At 38.0% G+C, this 20,836-nt stretch overlaps 1 protein-coding gene across 8 annotated transcripts in view; it reads left to right on the forward strand.

The window, feature by feature from the left end:
- Positions 1 to 20,836, forward strand: part of PLCH1 (phospholipase C eta 1) — a 225,755-nt gene that overhangs the window by 100,273 nt on the left and 104,646 nt on the right. For all 8 annotated transcript variants that reach the window (XM_082394321.1, XM_082394314.1, XM_082394317.1 and 5 more), the window contains one exon: positions 20,374 to 20,520. In XM_082394321.1, the coding sequence (XP_082250447.1) occupies positions 20,374 to 20,520 (147 nt within the window). The remainder of the gene's footprint in view (positions 1 to 20,373; positions 20,521 to 20,836) is intronic.

The following is a 20,836-nucleotide window of genomic DNA, read 5'->3' on the forward strand; positions in this document are numbered from 1 at the left end:
ATGGAGTTTTGTCTCTCCTATCAGGCTTAAATTTAGCTCTTTGTGGAAACTGGTACTTGTGGGAGGACTTGTGTGTGGTTGAAGGTATGGCATTGTATTTTTAAGGTTTAATATGGGAACTGTTGAAGGGATTATTTCATGGGAATATTTCTTAGAATGATAGTGGATGAAAAGTAGGAAACCCTTAGAAAAAGACCTGTTGGTAAACCTATTTGTTGAATATTTGAAATTACCTTCTCCTGCAGTAAGGGAGGGAGTGTACTTGAACTTGCGTTCTTAAAATTAAATGCCTTAAAAAAATCATTTGGAGAGCTGTGCCAGGATAACCACTGGGAAATAAATAAGGAGAAGAAAGTGTAATCCACTAATAAATGCCATCAGTAGATGTGCTAAAGCTCAGGATGATCCTTGCTCTCAAGTTTCTGTCTGAGAATCAGTGTAGAATTCTTAACTGTTGAGTACCTTGTGTTCTTTATGCCCTGGTTAGTGCTCTCAGAGATGTTGGAGAGCTTTTCATAAGAAGATGGTATGTTAATAATTTCATAAAAACACCATACAAGAGCCCAATTTGAATACATTTTGAAATGGAATGTCTTCTCTGCAGTTGGTGATTTGAAAGTTTACTTTAAATCTACTGAATAAACATACTTAAGTAGGTGGAAAGGTTCTTTGGTTATGAAAATGTGCTCTTGATGTATACTGATTATGGCAAAGATAATCTCCTAATCTTCAGTATTAACTACAGGTCTGTCCTGTCCTTTATGGAGAGGTGCAAGAATTAATTAATATGATTTCTGTCGAGAAAATAAATATGGTAAGATGTGGGACTATTTACAAAACACATTTTCCATAGCAGATGAGCTCAAGTGCTAATTGAATGTAGGTGATTTTCTCATTTGAAGGAAAAAGGGATATGAACTTTGAAACCAGTCCTTACCAACAATGGCATTTTGCTTATCCTAAGGACTTTTCTCATCTTGTGTTAGGAGGGAACCTAACAGGTTTTTCTAGTAATAGTGGCCTGCTCAAATTCATACACAGTTCTCTTCTACTCCCTTTTTACTTGATGTGTCCAGGGGCTGGCCAAAGTTAAAGGTTTGTTTCTTCTGGAACTGACTAGCCAACCGAGTGATGGACCTCTGATCTAGGGCTCAATAGTCCTAGCCAGTTTTATTTTTTAATACAATTTTTACATTCAAATATATTTTACAATGTTCAGACCACAAATTAAGGTCTCAAAGTCCTAGACCTTAATCAGGTTGGGAGGAAAAAGCTGAGATTTGTTCTGACAATTAAAGGTAAAATTTAAGTTGTCCTATGTATAACATTAAAACTAAAGTTAGATGCATTGCATGGGGCAATCTATCTCTGTTGAATGACTATTTTGTTTTTTTGGGTTTTTTTTCCACACACACACACACACACACACACACACACACACACACACACACTGTATTTTATTTCTACAAGAGATAAATAGACTGACACCAAGCATTGTAAATGGATGACCACAACAAAAGCAACAATGATTGCAATTACCAAACACGAAACACACTCATATTATGTCATAATATTGACATTCAGTCCAGTAATCCTCCACTGTAACAGCTCCTTTACTTTGCAGTGAAAATTGATTTGTATATTTTTTGCCTCTGAGTCATTGTGGGATTTTTTCCTTTTTTAATTCAAACAGAAAGTCACAAAAATTATAATCATCCTCATCAGTTCACTCAGTCCCATGTAATTAATTTTTTTTTTCATCTTGATCTTTTGTTAGCACCTTTATGAATTCATCAGTTTTCCATTAGAGTTCTGAAAATGCTTATTCATTCGGTTCAGCAGTATAGTCAATTACCAGAAACCTGTACTTGTCAGAGTCTTTTCCATGAATTCCTTGAAGATGAAACCCTTTTATAGGAACATATTTGCAAAAGCATCAGAGTACACCCAGAACTGTCTGTAAATGACAAAAGACTTACAAATGACCATGGTTAAAGATTTGATGAAAGTTCATAATAATGCAATTGACAAGGAAATTTAGTTATTTCTGAGATATACATTTTAAAGTAATAACTAGAATTATGACTTTTAACGTTATACCAGAATATATAAGATTTTTAGAAATTTCATGTAATGTCTGAAACATTTATATTAACATATTTCCATACAAATACCCAAAGTTTAGTATTAGTTGTTTTCTTTGTTTGTTTATACTGCAGGTTCTTATTAGTCATCAATTTTATACACATCAGTGTATACATGTCAATCCCAATCGCCCAATTCAGCACACCACCATCCCCACCCCACCGTGGTTTTTCCCCCTTGGTGTCCATACGTTTGCTCTCTACATCTGTGTCTCAACTTCTCCCCTGCAAACCGGTTCATCTGTACCATTTTTCTAGGTTCCACATACATGCGTTAATATACGATATTTGTTTTTCTCTTTCTGCCTTACTTCACTCTGTATGACAGTCTCTAGATCCATCCACGTCTCAACAAATGACTCAATTTCGTTCCTTTTTATGGCTGAGTAATATTCCATTGTATATATGTACCACATCTTCTTTATCCATTCCTCTGCTGATGGACACTTAGGTTGCTTCTATGTCCTGGCTATTGTAAATAGTGCTGCAGTGAACATCGGGGTGCATGTATGTTTTTGAATTATGGCTTTCTCCGAGTATATGCCCAGGAGTGGGATTGCTGGGTCATATGGTAGTTCTGTTTTAGTTTTTAAAGGAACCTCCATACTGTTCTCCATAGTGGCTGTATCAGTTTATATCCCTACCAACAGTGTAACAGGGTTCCCTTTTCTCCACACACTCTCCAGCATTTATTGTTTGTAGATTTTTGGATGATGGCCATTCTGACCAGTATGAGGTGATACCTCATTGTAGTTTTGATTTGCATTTCCAGATAAAAATTCTTAACCTCATGGAACTTATTTCTAGTGGGAGAGACAGACAATAAGTAAAACAGGAAGATTATAACATTTAAAATATGTAGCCTCTTAGGACATTTACGTTTTTGGACTATGACACATTTGAGAAGGTGGGCATCTTGACAGTAGGAAACTCTTGATACCTCCACCAGGGGAGCTATAGACCCCTCTCAACTCTCAAGAGTGACGTTTTTCACGTTCTACCACATCTTCTGCCCTTTCTCTCCTCTGACCCTGTCAGTAAAACTGACCATCGTAAAAAGGGAGATATTGTACTTAGGAGTTCTTCACACTCAAGGGAGGGGAAACAGAGTCATAAAAAATATTTTATGGTAGCTTGTTGTCGTCATTGGCAATGTTAGCAGTAGAAGTGAAAGTGACTTTTTTTTCCAGGAAAGAATTTTGATGTGTCGTCTAAGAGGGATAGGGCAAGGAGGTCAGCCTAGGAATCTGGCAAGTTAGAAACAAGCTTTTTATTAAGATCACAAACTCAAATGGGGGTTACTTCCCTAATGTGAATGCCATGAGCATTCATAATATTACTATTACAGGTCATGTCAGGCTGTCCTCTTTCGTTTACTAGTAAGAGTCCCATAAATCAGGTAAAACTTTTAAGAAATTCTTCCTTTCCCTCCTTGCTTCCTCTCTCTCTCTTTCTCCCTTTCTCCCTTTCTCCTTCCCTGTCTTTCTCATTTTAAATTAACTGCACTAGGGAATTTTTTTTTTTCCTTTTGTAAGGTCTTCCTTTGAGCAGAGCCCTTAACAATCTTCTGTGATCAAGCACTTTAAAGTGCCTACATGGGCATGGCTATATAGAGACACAGTTAAATTGACTTAGGCCCAGTCATCTCAGAATACAGATGAGGAAGGCAGAAAATTGTATTATAGAAACTGCAGCTTGGACTGGGAAATATTTTGTCTCTAGTGATACACTGCTTTACAGCTGGTTTGTTCATGGATATGATGATGGCTCTAGAAGGTAATAGATACTTGATTCAGTTGTCCTGAATAATTCCAAATTCTCGACTAGAGCATGGTAATTGATTTAAAGGAGATGTGACTTTTTGGTTTTGATAGAGATACAGGGAGTAGTGAGTGCTTGCAATGGGTTGGAGTAGGATATTTTATAACAACAAATCAGCTGGTTTTGTAGGGTTTCCACTTGTAGCTTTTTGGTAGCTGGGATACTTATGCCACTGAGAATAGCTCTTTTAACACAGTAATTATCATTTGCTGGTATGACCCTCTGAAGCCACATGCACCATCTGACAGAGCTGATGGTCACTGTGAAACTACTGAAAGCTGCTTTAGATGAGTCAAGCTGGCTTGAATGGCTTAAACCTTGGATCCCCACATTTCAAGAACAGAAGGAAGGGTACATTGGTTGGAAATATGATTCCAGTTAAATGAACCTTGTTGATTATTTTTATGTTCCTGAATTGAATACTTAAAAACAAAGAAGAGTCCTTCTGGTTATTCGTTCACCTAGAATGGACTTGTTGAAATGGTCAGTAGTGGTGATTGTTTCCTAAATACTGACAGATGCTTTTGCATTATTCATCAAAAGTGTTTTCTATCATTAGAATCACTCTGCTTTCACAGTGCTGCAAATGTTTACTGAGATTTAAAGAAGATGCAGGCCTAGTTGGTGCTTTTTTAGCTTTCAGATCTGGATTGTGGGGATAAACTCCGATGTTTGAATTGCTCTTGTTCTGCTAGAGGAAAAGAATTTCTGATTACAGCACTTATTAGCAATTGGAGTGCTGAGTCAGTTGCAAAAATTTAAAATAGCACGCAGACTGGGACGTAATTGTCCTGTGAATAGATCTTTAGGGAAGCAGCCTAATGGGATGAGGGTCTATAGGTTGTTGAATCCCATATGAATGTTGTGACCCAGGGCAGGGTGAGCAGACATCCTGGGAAGACTTGTGCATCTCCTGGGTGTTGACTTATGCTGCTGCCTCAATGGTTTTTTTTGGACTGAAGTCCTATTGCTCCTGCTACACGCATTATGTTTAAACATAGCATAGCTTGAATTTGGCAATGATCCTAGCATTATACTGATGCTTATACAATCACTTATGTTCAAGAACACCATCCCATTTTAAGGCTTGTGATTTGTTTGTTGAATCTACTACTATGCTTTTCTGAATTTACCAAAATTACCAGAATTGTTTTCTGTCTTATGCTTTGCTATGGCTCTAAGTCAGGCAAATGTGACTTAAATATGGATCAGTAAAAATTTTAATAATAAATTTGGATCAAATTTTAGGGTTAAGAGAAATGACTTTTAGGAATAAGGCAGATATTTTTCTCTTCAAAATTAAAGATTAGAAGTAGTTTTTGTGGTAACTGAAAAAGAATATTTTAAATTCTAAAAACTTTCTCCATCATATTAAGGCATTTTAGTATTTGTCTTTTAATTTTCAAATCTTTTTCAGTTCTTATTCCATATGGGCAAATAGCATATTAGATATTTAATCAAAAAAGTTACTTTTAAAATATTGCTTGTTAACTGTAAACAATGGAAAACACAGAAGAAAATGAAGAAAATTATGAATCATCCATAACCCTGTAATCCAGAAATGACTACAGTTGGCATTTTGGTATAAAGTCTTCTAGTCTTTTCTCCTTTTCTTGTGATGTACAGTATACGGATGTAATGTTGGAGCCTTACTTTTGTGTGATTCACTACAGTGCAGGAGTCAGAAAAAAGCAAATGTAGATGGTAGATACCAAATGAGCGGATGAGTCACCAGAATAACTGAAAGGGTTTATAATAATGCTGCCTCATCCATAATACAGTGAAATCACATAGATAGCTCACGAACAGCTTTAGGAAGTTTACTTATACTTAACTTGGAGTTCTAGGAGAATAAAATATTTTGATTAGATGAGCCCTCCGGCCAGCTAGGTGACTCCACTATACTCTGAAAGGTCTAATAAAAACACTTTCAGTCATATTATTCATTATTAGCAGAAATGACGATACATTGATTGCCACTAAGCTGATAGTTATCATTTCTCATCATCCATACTGACTCTTACTCTAACCTTAGTTTTAAATGCTAAAGAAATCACTGTTTCTGGGATAAACACAAATCAATCCCCAGCTTTTATTCATAAATACTTTTTTTTCATGGCGACAGATAACAGTCGGGGATCTCTTTTAGATCTGTTTATCAGGAACCACAAAATCGTTAATCCAATAAACAAAAATGTGTGGCGTCACCACTGTGTGCCAGGCACTGTTCTAGGCACAGGGAATCACAAGTGAATAAAACATTTCTATTTTCGTGGAGCTAACATTTTAGTGGGAAATGACAGAAAATAAAGTAAATGGCTGTTAATAATAGACAACCAGGAGGCCTCTCCAGTTTGGGTGATCAGGACCTATTCCTCTGGGTTACTTAATTCTAACCTGAATTGCAAGAAGGAGTCAGTCTTGCAAAAATATGGAGGGAAAGCATTCGAGAGAGAAGGGACAGTGAGTCACAGTGAACTGGGGAACCATGTGGAGCCCAGTGATCATAGGAAGAGGAGTAGGACAGACAGGCTGGAGGGAGATTGTGTAGGCCTGTAGCGAGGAGTTTGGGATTAATTATACTTATTGTGAGAGGCTGTTGGATTTTTCTGAAAAGTCTACTTGACCTTTAAAACATACCACATTAATAACAACAACAACAAAATAACCCAACCCAATCACAAAACGGGCAGAAGACCTAAATAGAGAAATGCAAATCAAAACTATGAGGTATCACCTCACATTGATCAGAATGGCCATCATTAAAAAGTCTACAAATAATAAATGCTGGAGAGAGAGTGGAGAAAAGGGAACCCTCCTACACTGTTGGTGGGAATGTAAATTGGTGCAGACATTATGGAGAACAGTATGGAGGTTCCTTAAAAAGCTAAAAATAGAGATATATGATCTTGCAGTCCCTCCCCTGGGCCTATATCTGGAGAAAACTCTAATTTGAAAAGGTACATGCACGTCAATGTTCACAGCAGCACTATTCACAATAGCCAAGACGTGGAAGCAGCCTAAATGTCTATCGACAGAGGAATGGATAAAGAAGGCGTGGTACACATATACAATGGAATACTACTCAGCCATAAAAAAGAATGAAATAATGCCACTTGCAGCAACGTGGATGGACCTAGAGATTATCATACTAAGTGAAGAAAGTCAGACAAAGACAAATGCCATATGCTATCACTTATTTGTGGAATCTAAAATATGATACAGGGATTTCCCTGTTAGTGCAGTGGTTAAGAATCCGCCTGCCAGTACAGGGGACACGGGTTTGATCCCTGGTCCAGGAAGATCCCTCATGCCATGGAGCAACTAAGCCCGTGCGCCACAGCTACTGAGCCTGTGCTCTAGAGCCCGCGAGCCACAACTACTGAGCTGGTGTGCCACAACTACTGAAGCTGACGCACCTAGAGCCCATGCTCTGCCACAAGAGAAGCCACTGCAGTGAGAAGCCCGCACATCTCAACCAAGAGTAGCCCCCACTTGCCACAACTAGAGAAAGCCCTCGCACAGCAACAAAGACCCAATGCAGCCGAAAATAAAATAAAATATGATACAAGTGAACTTATATAAAAAACAGAAACACACTCACAGACATAGAAAACAAACTTATGGTTACCAAAGGGGAAAGGGTAGGGACAAATTGGGAGTTTGTGATTAGCAGATACACACTACTGTATATAAAATGGATAAACAACAAGGACCTACAAAAAAAAAAACCAAGAAAAAGAAAAGAATATACCACGATCGCTATGACATGGAGAACTTTTATGAGGGGAAGCAGAGAGGTCAGCTGGAATGCTTAGACATCTAGGAGAGAGATGATGGTGGGGTTTGAATCACCAGGTTGCCATACAGATAGAGAGAAATGGTGGATTTGGGTTGTGCTTTCGATGAAGAGTCAAGACTTTGTGAAGGATGGAGAAAGGAAACAATGATGACTTCTTGGTTTTGGGCTTACTTAGGGGATGGTGAAGCCATTTACTGAGATGGAGAGGCTGGGGCAGGAGCAGGTTTAGGATCGATGTGATGTTTAAGATTCTTAGATATCCCAGTGCTGTCATCCGGCAGTTGTACATAGATGCCTGAAACTGAAGGTGGAGAATGGTGCCAGAGATCTACATTTGGAGTCATCTGTGTGTGGACTGGAATCAGTACCCCAGGATTAGGCCACATTGCATAGGGTGGCATAGAAACCAAATGTTCCTTCAACATTCGGAAGCAGTTGTATTGTCCTGACGTAGAGTTTTCAGTGATTCAGAGTCTGCTGACAATACCCTGAGCTGCTAGTTTCTCTGAGCTCTGATATCATTTAGGAAGAAGGAGAGAAACTAGTGTTTGTTGAAGGTGCAATGTGTGCTGAGAATTGAGCATGACACTTATTATACTTTATCTCATTGAATCTTTACCATGATTATTGTGTTTAACATGTGAAGGTGACTGGCTCAGAGTCAGCTAGGTAGACCTGGTGACAGTGTGACTGAGAAATGAATCCAGGATTTGAATGCAGGTCTTTGGACTTTTTTTTTTTTTCTTCATCATGTTTGCAGTTGGCAGAATTGCAAAGGAGTGGCGATATTTTATTTTGCTTGCTCTTGCAAACTACATGCAATTTTAAAGTAAATATAACACTTCACATATGTTAAAAAATTTTTTTTTCAAAGCAGTACTGGCTCATGGCAAAGACAAGAAAATTCTTTAGCAGTACAGAAGGCTTTAAGGTAGGAATTGAAGTACCCTTGTCTCTTCCTCTTTAAGTACCATTCCTTTTCCACAAATTCCAGAAATTTTCCAAGACTATATAACATATATTTATGTATGTTACAAAACTCAAATAGAATTGTCATGCTCTAAATATTGCTTTGTAACTTTTTATTCACTTAATAATGTATCTTGGACAGCTTTCTATTTTGGCAAATTTAGATCTATTGTATTATTTTAAATGACATCATAATATTTTATGACTAACTCATAATTTATTTAATCAGGCCTCATCAACATTTAGGTGGTTTCTAGTTTGTTTTTAGACAATTACAAACAAGGTGGTAGTGATCAGCCATATTACCTCTGTTTCTTGCTTTATTATGCCACTATTTGTACAGGATAAATCCCTGGTACTATGATTGCAAGGTCAAAATGCATGTTTATTTTAAATTTAGGTAAATATTGCTTAATTGATTCAAATAATGTTACCTAATTTATAATCTTATTATTAGCCCTGCAACTTCATCCACAATAGCTTTCTTCACATTAAAATTTGCGCTTATCAGGTGAAATATCATTTCACTTTTTACTTTAAGCTTTTAACCATGAGTAAGGTTAAGCATTTTCTTCTATCTATTTATTGGTCATTTCTTCTGTGAATTGTCTCTTCTTATCCTTTTGCTTATTGACTTGCAGGAACCCTTTAGATCATGGATATTAATCCTTTTTTCTGTTATGTCTCTTTGCAAATGTTTTCTCCTAATCTTTTGCTTATTTTGAATTATGTTTATGGTTTATATAGATATTTTTATATGTAGTTAAGTTTATCATCCTTTTCCATTAGGACTTCTATCCTTTGCCTATGTTATAGAAAGTGTAGGATCCTTACCCTGGAAAAGCTTCTATGAGGACAGACTGAGTCATATGGCGTTGCTCATGTGCTTAAAATTGTGTAGACGATAGTGGCTGAAATAGGTCCTGCATTCCATTGACTACTGATGTCATGTATGACTCCCCCAGTGTCCTATGTTTCTGATATTAAGACGGCTGTCAGGTGTTCATCAACTTTCTGCCTACCTCCTGGTTTTTTCCTGGGCCACAGCTCTTTCTTATCTTTTGGTTCTTTCTCACTGACTCTCTTCTTCTACCATCGAAAGTTTTGCTTCCAGTTGCTTCTTCATGTCCCTGCCACCACTGTGTTTAATATTTCCTATTCTTTCTTGATCCGTCCCTGACACTCTCCCGACCCTCCCTGACATTTTTTCTGTCCCTTGTCGGTTCCTGTATGCTTCCCAAGATTTACCCCACCGGTCATAGGGTAATCATGGGCGCTTCTCAGCCCTGTTTGTTCTTGCTTGGTGGGCATCCTTATACTGCTGAAGAAGTGTGAGAATGTTTGTGTGCACATGCACATGCGTGTCTTATGTGTGTAATTATTTCTGAATGCAGAGACTCAAGGAGTCTTGTAACCAGTTAGTTTCGGTTTTAATGCTGGCCTTTTTTTGGGGGGGGGGCACTGACTATTTAGAAAACTTTATAGCACATCTGCTCTGATTATGCAAATTTTGCTTAAAAGAAGTTTTCGGGTTTTTTCATCTTTCTCCCATTTTTAGATTTTTCTACTTAAAAAAATGATTTTAAGATCTATAGTCAGTGATTTGGGATAACGACTCTAGTCAAAATGCCACAGATAAGCTATGGTGAATGCTCAGTTACTTAGTGATGTTTACGTGGTATTAAAAAATCAAAAAAGGAAAAGCTTATGATATTAGGACCAGGGTTGGGGAGGGGGACTAACGATTTTTGAAAAATAAACCTGAGGGGATATGCTGAGGCATTTTCCTTACCACGGGGAGATCTATTTTTGGTTTTTTTTTTTTTTTTAGTATGGATTTTTTTTTTCCCCCCGCACAAAACCACCTGCTGCAGAAATAAGGTGCCTGCTTTAAATGCCGTACAACTTGGTTTCCAACTGGCTGTGACTGGAAGGTGCCAGGCCTGCTTCAGCTCAGCAGGTGGTCTCTGACTCCTTCCGCCCTTGGGAGACCGTTGGCCTGAAAGCAACAAAGGCTTGGGGGTAGGGAAGCTCTTTGTTTTCTAGAGAAAATGTGATCTCTTCCTCCATTGTCTGTTCTTTGACTCATAGACAGAAAGCCTTACAGGCACACAGAAGTAGGACTTCTGTGGACAAAATTAGGACAGTTTGCATGAAATCAGTTAAACTTTCTTGACTTTGTTGTTGTTGTTGCTGTTTTCCGCAAAAAAGGATCAACTCCGCAAACCAGTGGTTGGTGAGGGATATAGAGGCTTAAGTGTAAGAACTGGGAACTGCTGGGGGTTTATGAATTTGTTAGAGTACAAAATAGACATTCTTTTAAAATGCAATTAAAATAAAACGCGGGAGGTAAGTGGAAAGTGTGTACAGTGACTTCAAGAAATAAATGAGACACTAACAACCTCAACAGACACTTATTCTGGTTAGTGTGTGTAGCCCACTGTGTAAGTTTCCTGTCGAGGTATCTTGCTTTTCAACGAAATGTCTCTGGTTGGGGTGTAGGTGAGATCAGATAAAATGCAGACTGGTCATAAGGCTCAGAACTAAGAAAGCACCTCTGCCCTACTTAGCAGCTAATTACAAGTTAGAGTAGATCTGAAATTGTGGGGTGCTGAGCAGCTCCCAAGGGGACAAGAAGTTATAGAGACATAATCAATAACGATTATTTGAAAGTCAGAATTTCATATCTTTTAACCCTTGCTTTAACTGGGATATTTCATATTTTTTCAGTAGAGGATGAGACTTTGTGCTAACATCCTAATATACAACCGAGCTAGTAAGCCTTTGCTTCTTTCATTTAAATGACTCTTAATTAAGTGCTGTACCTGGGAAACTGATTGGCTCCCACTGACCACATGCTAAACAGGTATGGTGAGCAGTAATGGTGCCTGGAGCTGTGTTTTCCCAACTTAAATGGGTCTCAGAATTACCTGGGAGAGTTTTTAAAATACAGATTCTCAAGCAACAAGGATTTCTGGAGACGTGGTCTGGGAGTCTGTTATCTCAAAGAAAGCCAAGCTTGGGGACCAGTTGCTGCCTTAAGAGAAGTTGGATTTGTCCAAGGATCACACTTGACTTCTGTCTCCTAACAGCTGTGTACCCTTCCATTTTGACCTAACCATCAGTCAAACAACAAGCTAGCATTTTGAAATTAATGCATGGTATAGTAAACTTTTTATTCTTTTTAATATGCCCAGTAGAGATGCTTTTGTGCTTTGACATGGCAGTTTTTGTAGAACTAAGGGAAAATATTTTACTGGTTTTAGGGAAGGTTAAGCCTCACTAAGTCCCCTTATCCAGTGCCATCAAGGAAACAACTAGGATGAGGAGTAAGCAATAAATGAAACTGGCTTTCTAGTTACTAAGAAGAAATGCCAAGGTCTAATTTTTACTGTGGTAAACAGAGTATTTATAATTCATTTAAAGTAATCACAGCTACTGTTTGCGTACTCTAAGTGGGAAGAAAAAATGTGCACAGACCTAGAACAAGAACAATGTAAAAAATGCACCAAGTGTTATTATTTTCATCAGGGGTCAGGCTCAAACTCTGTCTCCTCTGGAGTTCACCTGATCCATGCCACATTCCCCACCCCCATTCCTTATTATCCCTATTTTTTTTGCATCCCACCCCCTATTTTATTGTTATTTTTACATACTACTTACTAGAGTTGTCATTCCCATGAAGTTGTAGTATCACTGTGATAAAGTTTACAAAAGCTAGATCTGGTATATTATAGATTTTTAGTATTTGCTAGAAAGGGTCTAAGGAACCAGCAAACAGATTCCTTGTTTTTATGGATGAGAAAATTGGAGGCAAAGCTGTTGGAAAGACTTATCAGTGATGAGCCAGTTAGCGGCCCAGACAGGACTTGAAGGCAGGCAGTCCACATCGTGAAACAGAATGAGAGTTGCTCCAGGGCTCAGGGCACCTGATTTCAAACCTGGCTCTGCCATTTCCTAGCTTTATGACCTCAGACAGGTTCTTCATTTCTCTGACTCTATAATGAGAGGCAATTAATTATCTCTACCTACTACACAGAGATACTAAGAGGAATAAGTCACATAATATATGTCAGTAGTCTTCACTCTGGATATCCAGTAGAATCCCTGGGAGGACTAAACAAATCAACAAACAAAATAGATGCCCAGTCCAGTCGTACCCTGAGAGATGCTGATTTAATTGGTATGCGGTGGGGCTTTGTGATCAACACTTTTAAGGAAGTGCCCAAGTGATTTTAATGTGCAGCCAGGGTGAAGAACCATGGAAGAGCCTTGCTGGATGACAATGGTCTTTATAAATACAGTTCAGTATTTACCGTGGCTTGGGAATTTTGCTCCCAGGTATTCAGTACAATGTCATATCACTAAATAAATGACAGAACAGGATCTATAGTCTATGTATGTATATATATACATACATACCTATACATATATGTATACAAACCATATTGTTGAATGGTGACAACATTGTCATTTCTTATGTTGACTTAGAAAACTCTTTACATAGTAGATGGAACTAAATTTAGAATTTTAAAATTAATTCATATAACCCTTCCCCATGGGATAACATTAAAACAAAACCAACAAAACAATCTTGTTATGATTTCTTGTTTGTATTTCAATTGTTCCCCCAGGGCTAACAATTATGGACCAGAAACAATTGTTGAATATAAAACAGGTCTTATTAAAAAAGAAAGTATCATGTGAAAGGCTTTAATAAAATAGAAAAAAGGTTCTGACATTTAAAAAATTACTGATTAATTCATTTCACCCTTTCTTTGACCTAAATCCTCCCATATGTATTTATCAACTTTGCAAACATAGTGACTATGTGTATATAGAGTTTGCAAACAAGTTCTAGAATGTTACTGCTAATCAATTAATTTCTAAAAGCCTTTCAAATAGTCTTATCTTCTTCACAGGAGTGATTTAGGCAATGAAAAAAAAAAATCAATGAACTTCACATTGTTTGCTTTTCACTGGGAAGAATCATGACTTAATAAGAGTGGAGCTCTCCACGGCTGTTTGTAAGCACGCTTATAAGCTGATATTATTTGACTTTAAGGCCTTATTACTGGCATGAAAGAGCATTTCAAGTTGAAGCCATTCCCTGTGAGAGCAGTTATATTTTATATAAAGATCATTTTGAAAATTCATGTCTGTAGTAAGAGATCCAGATGTTAATCAGCTTTTTTTTTTCTTTAAAGTTATTCTAATAGGCTTTTGGATTGAACTAGGCTTTCAGCTTATCGAACGATAAAATAATATTTGTGAAAGCCAGATCAGCAAGATCACAGAACTTAGAGAAAAATGTATTTTTAGGTTGAGGGAAGTAGGATAATCAGCAATACTCAGTGACCTTCTGAAGTCCACACAGCTAGTTAGTGACAGAACCCAAACCAGAGCTCTTTTTGCTACCCCTCCTTCTGTCCCTAAATCTGGACTGACTCTGTCATCCAGCCCATCAGCAAGGTGTCTCAGGACTCACTATATACCAGGTCCCAAAATATGTTTTTGGTCTGTGCTGAGACCTAAGCATACCCTTTACTTCTGCTCTGATGATTTTAGGAAATCTCCCTTTCCTTCCTTTGACAGAAACATTACCTGCATTATTTGGTACCGTTTCCATATAGAAATGAAATTGTTTTCAGAAACTAATCCCTTTCAGCCACACAGATTTACTCTGATCTGTGGAAGCTGGCAAGAAATCAGTTCACATTTTTCATGTACATTTTGGCTGAAAAGATTCTCTTGCAGAGGATCTGGACTTTTTTTTTTTTGCCCGCTCCGCACAGTTTTTGTTAATCAGTGTCCCAGAATAGATGTGTTTACAAGAGAGTGCAAGCGATATTTTTGTATGGCCTCAGCACAGGCATGGCCATGAGGCTGTATGTGAGAAACTGTCTCAAGGTGACCTTTAGAGCAGAGAATGAGCAGGGCACCAGGTGTGCTCATTACTATTGGAGGGGATTTTGCTTCTTGGCCTGTTAGAGAACAGATCTAGGAAATAAAAGATCTGTATGCTTGTGTATATGTCCACACAAGCATACAAATACATACACAAATACTTGTGTCTATGTGTGTATGAATTTGTTTACTTTTTGTGTTTGTTTCCACTCCTCTCATTCTCACTGATTCAATTTTAACTTTGAACATGTAGGATCCTACGAGCGGTATCAGTCCCTTCCTTACCCGCTTCACTCAATCCTCTCCCACGCTTACAGGTAACCAGCTTCGCTGTTTTCTGGGTTATCCTTCTTATATTTCTTTTTGTAATGATAAACAATATTTGTATATTAAAAAAAATTCCCATCCTTTTTTATTTCACGAGAAGTAGCATACTATAAATGTATATATGCTTACTTAACGCTTTGCCTTTTTCACTTACTGTTATCTCCTGGAAACTCTGTATCAGTTCATAGAGAGCTTATTATTTTTTATAGTTGCATAGTACTGCCTTTTGTGTATGTGTATATTATTTTATTCAGCCAGTCTCCCATTCTGCATCATTTTTACCCTAAGTGCCAGTGGAAGAGTTTCGTGTGATGTCAGGGAAGAAGGGGAAAGAGAAGACAAAACGAATGAACACAATCATCATAGGAACCTCAGAAACATTATGCTGAGTGAAAGAAGACAGACACAAAAGGCTGCATATTGTATGATTTTCATTTATATGAAATATCTGCAAAAGGCCCATCTGTAGAGACAGAAAGTAGGTTGGTGGTTGCCTAGGACTGTGAGTGAAAATGGGAAGTGACTGCAAATGGGCATGAGGTTTCTTCTTGGGGTGATGGAAATTTTCTAAAATTAGATCATCAGGGACTTCCCTGGTGGCACAGTGGTTAAGAATCTGCCTGCCAATTCAGGGGACATGGGTTCGATCCCTGGTCCAGGAAGATCCCACATGCTGTGGAGCAACTAAGCCCGTGCGCCACAACTACTGAGCATGTGCTCTAAAGCCATGAGCCACAGCTACTAAGCACACATGCCGCAACTACTGAAGCCCATGTGTTCTAGGGCCCATGTGCTACTAAGCCCATGTGTTGCAACTACTGAAGCCTGCACGCCTAGAGCCCGTGCTCAGCAACAAGAGAAGCCACCGCAATGAGAAGCCTGCGCACCACAACCAGAGAAGGCCCACGTGAAACAACGAAGACCCAACGCACCCAAAAATAAATTAAAAAGAAAAAAGTAAAATAAAATTAGATCATCACACAACTCTAAATATGCCAAAGCCATGGAACTGTACATTTAAAACATTTGAATTTTAATGTATGTAAGTTATATCTCAAAGCTGTCATCAGGTGGCATGTATGGCATTCCTAACAGAATGTGATTTTCTCTTATTCGACCTTGGCTTAAAGACTTGAACCCACTTGGATGCCATATAGACTTAGTGGAAATGTTGGGCATCTCCCCCGAAATGATACTTTCTACTACGATGCTTCAAATAGGAAGTGTATTTTTTAACAGCATTTTCTGCTTGAGGGACTTAGTGAACTGATAAACCCTAAGGAAATTTACTTATTTTAAACTAACTGTGGCAGAAATGATTGATTTAATCCCTTTAAAGAGATGAATTCTAAAGGACCTTATAGACCACTTTGTTATGCCTTTTATTTTACAGATGAGACTCTGAGAGTTTTAAAACTCTAATTATGTAGTAAAGTTAGAAATGCAGTCCTCTACTCATCTGTTCTGCTCTTTAAATATTTATACTATTCTGTTATGCAGCGATTAAAATAATAATTATTAAGAGTCTGTAAAAACATGGAAAGCTGTTTACAATACAAATGAAAAAAAGCAGGGTGCCAAATGGCTGAAATATCATGATTGCAACCAATATGTCAAATTTGTATTCATATTGAGGCCTGGAGCACAATAGACAAAAACAGTATGTGTGTTATGTAATGGGCTGATGGGCGTTTCTCCCTTAATATTCTTGAACATTGCTGCATTGTATCCAAATAAACTTCTTTTCTAAAAATATTAAGGCTACCACAGGGAGAATGTGATATCAGAGACATTGTTTGTAGCTGCCTGAACCTGTAACCTGTATTTGCAGACTTTCCCCAGATACCTTCCAGCAATGGAAATGTGTGTGATGAGGTTACATCATCCTAAGCCTCTGGCACTCTTCCCTTGTTTTCCTGCCCCTGGAATTTTGCCTTTGTCTCCTTGTTTCTCACCCTATTTTATGGAATCTACTGATCTGGCATGGCTGGTGAATAACTTTTATAGCGGGTACTGTTACCTATCTCAACTGAAAGTAGAACATGAAGAGATTATGCTGACCCTTAAGTAGTTTAGCTGACACTGGAAGAATATTTTGTCTCTCACATGGGTGATTATTTCCCAGTGGGAATGAGTTAGAAAGAAGGAGGGTGCTCCTTCTCTGGTTAGCTGTACAGCTCCAATGGACTGTCTGGTTTGAGGAAGGGAGGAATGGGTTTAGATGACTTTCAAGACTTCACTAGACTGGATTTTTTCAAGGTGACTGATAACGTGGCTTTTTTTATGTGATAGGGAACATGGAGAAAGCATAAAGCGACTACATAAACACTTCAAGCAGCCCATTGTTTCAGACCCTAGCTCTGCCAAGTACATTTTGATCATATATACTTGTTCTTGGCAATGAATAATGCTGGAGTTTTAGCCCATGGATGAGTTGGTGGGATAAATGTGAAGCTAGTGAATATTTAATATATTATTCAAACACTTTCCCTCTCTAAGGGGTTGGATTCCACTTTCTAAAATGTTTGCGTTTCTTTGGATGATGCTAAGTGATAGGCGGTATTTATTAGCTCAAGTAAGTGATTAAACTTTTATATCACTGTGCTTTTCCTGTTAAAATGCTGAGAATATTGTAGCCATAGCAGTTCCATTTCAGGGAAAAGAAATGGGACTGTGAAAAGTAAAGGGAAAGAAGGGGCAGTGTGAATAAAGTGGAGGGCACCATGCCAGACATGTAGACGGTCCTTTCCATAGGTCTGTAGTCTTTGCTTTAGATCTCTGATGGTACAGGTGATTCAATTTTCTGTTCTGGTATAAACAGTTCATTTTATTCTCTTTTCCCAAACAGACATCTTCCTGAATTATGTTTTTTTTTATCCCACTACTCCTTTGCTCAGAAATATCGAGTGAATCTCTTATTGCTGTTGGATTTAAATCTTAGGCCAGCATTCCTAACCCCCGACACCTAGTCTTATCTGGCCCAAAGGATCAAATATCCTGTCAATCCCCTTTAGGTCACTGTAGACAGAGGACTGTCTTTTCCTGTCCTCTGATCAAACCCCTGCTCTTTCCTGCCCCCAAGCCTCCATTGACACTGTTTTATTACCACACTCATCCCCATCCCAGCACACTGTATTCTCTTTTTACTATGGACTCTCATGTATTTTTGTCTTGGCATTTATTTTTAAAAATATCAGTAATAAAACTGTAATAAGAGCTACCATTTATAGTGTTTATATTGTTCCAGGCACCATTTTCAGTACTTTACATGAATTAACTCATTCAGTCTTCAACAACATTTCAAGGGGTAACATTATTGCCATTTTATAGACAAAGGCATAGAGGCACAGAGGGATTAAATAATGTGCCTAACCTCCTACAGCTAATAAGTGGCAGATATGGAGTTCTATCCCAGGCTGTCTAGATCCAAACACTGTTCTGAACCATAGCTCTAAACTACCATTTATAAGTTATCTTTTTAAAGGTTTCATGCTCTTGAAATTTAACGTCTTTAAGTCAAAGTCTCCTTGTTCTCTGCTTCACCTCATTATGTAGCCCTGTGCATGGTGCGGGGGGCGGGGGGTGACTGTGAAGATCTGCTTACTGATGTGACCTAAGGTCAGTGGCCAAAGAAGTTCTAATAGATTCTTCTGGGAGTTTTGGCTTGCGTGGTTAGACTTGATGATTTTATCTTGATACACTGACTGTCTTCTGTTCTCCAATTACTGGTGTGAGATGGTCAGGGTGACTGTCAAGAATTCAAATCTGTGGCTTTCATCACCTAAATGAATGGTGCTCAGTGGTAGGTAAATTTACTAATGTGCGTGAAACCAAATCTCAAATTTTGTTCTGGGCTTCAAAGTAAACATTTTAAGTTTGTGTGTTTTTTTTCTTAAGCAGTATTTTATTACTTGTATATTTGGTATGTCATATGAAATGGGTAAGAGCAACCTACACTTCACCTTTCTTGCAGTATCAAATCCTAAAACCATGCTTGATTTTGTGCAGTTCTTCCTTGATTTCTTTGGGAGAAGGAAAGGCTCTGCATGGAGGAAATAGTGGAAGTTGGTTATGTTGACGTTACCTTGAGTACTCTGTGCATACAATGTTAAGCTTTGGAATCAGGTTTTTTCCTAGTAAAAACAAGTTAGCCAAAGAAGCCGAAGCCTAACATTGTTGGAGTTGACTTACTGCGTTTCTTTTATCTAACGGTAGGCTGCTTGATCAGGTAGGTACTCAGAGCCAGTTGTTCCTAGTGCTTTAATGGTTGCATCTGTGCCTATGTATTAGTCGGTGAAACAGAAGCTGTTTCTGGCTGATGCAATGAGAAAAGGGCATTTGGAAGAGTATTGTATAACTTGGAGAACCAAGGGGAAAATGGAATAATTTGCCAGCTTCAGGAAGAGTAACTGTGACAACTGTAGCATCTTGGGGTGGCCAACCAGGAGTGTCTCTTAAATCTTGTATTTTGAAATGACTCAGTTCTGTTTTCATTCAGTGCTCTACTCAGGGCTCATGTTCCTTGGAAGGGAGTCAGATTTGCTCTCAGCTTAAGTCAGGTGCCCATTTCTTGCTTGGGGTGATTGACAGGCCACCAAAGGCACATGGATTGGGAAAGAAGTATTTCCAAAGGAAAAGCGGGTGCTATTAACAAAGAAAGGGAAACAGACAACACCAACAGATACAGATGCTCACTTCCATCAAGGTTCATCTCAAAGAGGAGAATTTAATTGATAGCATTAACTTGGATAATAAGTGATTTGGATTTTATCTGAGTTCAATCACCAAGTTATTTCTCTACTTAGAAAATCCTAGCAGCTAAATTCCTTAACAAATATTTTATGTTTAATTGTGAAAACTTGATTTTTTTCCTCATCACATTTTAAAACATTTATTTAGCTGTTTTCAGGCATACACAAAATTATAACGTGAACCCATATACAACTTAAACAATTGTTAAAACATTTTGCCAGTCGTGTTTTTGTTAATTGCATTTTGAAGCATTATCGTAAGATGTTTTTACTGCTGGCTATATAAAAACTCACAAGTTTTAACAGGAAGTCTGAGAACTTGCTTTACAAACATAAATTCAAGTACCAAATTATCATTGATCTTATACCAAAAAGCATGTTGCCAGCTAGAACAAAAGATGCTTTGTTCACCAGTAATGCATTGTTTATCTAGAAGTAGAATTTTATTTCTATCAGTAAGGCTTTTTACTGGTTTAAGCCTGATGAATCAATTCTTTAACAACTCTCTCTTCAGATTACCTCTTCTAAATTTGTCTTCTGGATCTTGAGCCTTTAGGGTGTGATCAGAAGTTTTATTTGACAGTAAGGTTTCTGAACACCAGGACTCACCTGCATTGTGTGAGAGCTGAATGTACTCTAATCTTGTTTGCAGTTGAAAGATGCATGAGTGTAATGCAGTCCGGGACACAGATGATCAAACTGAAGCGTGGGACCAAAGGGCTCGTCCGGCTCTTTTACCTGGATGAACACCGGACCCGCCTCCGATGGAGACCCTCTAGGAAGAGCGAGAAGGCAAAAAGTAAGACTAACTTTTGAATTCTCTGTTTGGCTTGACAGAGCAACACATGGGTTCTATTGGGTGGGCTCTGAAGCTTCAGATCCGTAGACTTTTCATATTTCTGCAAGTTTTAGGGTCAGTTGTTAGAGAATGTGAAGAGACAGAATAAGTGATGGCCATTTTTACTTTTGTTAATTCTTTGGAGGAATTTAAATCCATAAAAAGTTTTATCCACGAGTGCTGTAAATGGTAATATTTCCCCTGTGTTGGAGACATATTATTTTAGTTGGGATATGAGGTTTTATATCTTGAGGTCTTTTATTTTCCTATAAAAAGT

This window comes from Balaenoptera borealis, assembly GCF_965194805.1.
Source record: "Balaenoptera borealis genome assembly, chromosome: 5".
NCBI lineage: Eukaryota > Metazoa > Chordata > Mammalia > Artiodactyla > Balaenopteridae > Balaenoptera > Balaenoptera borealis.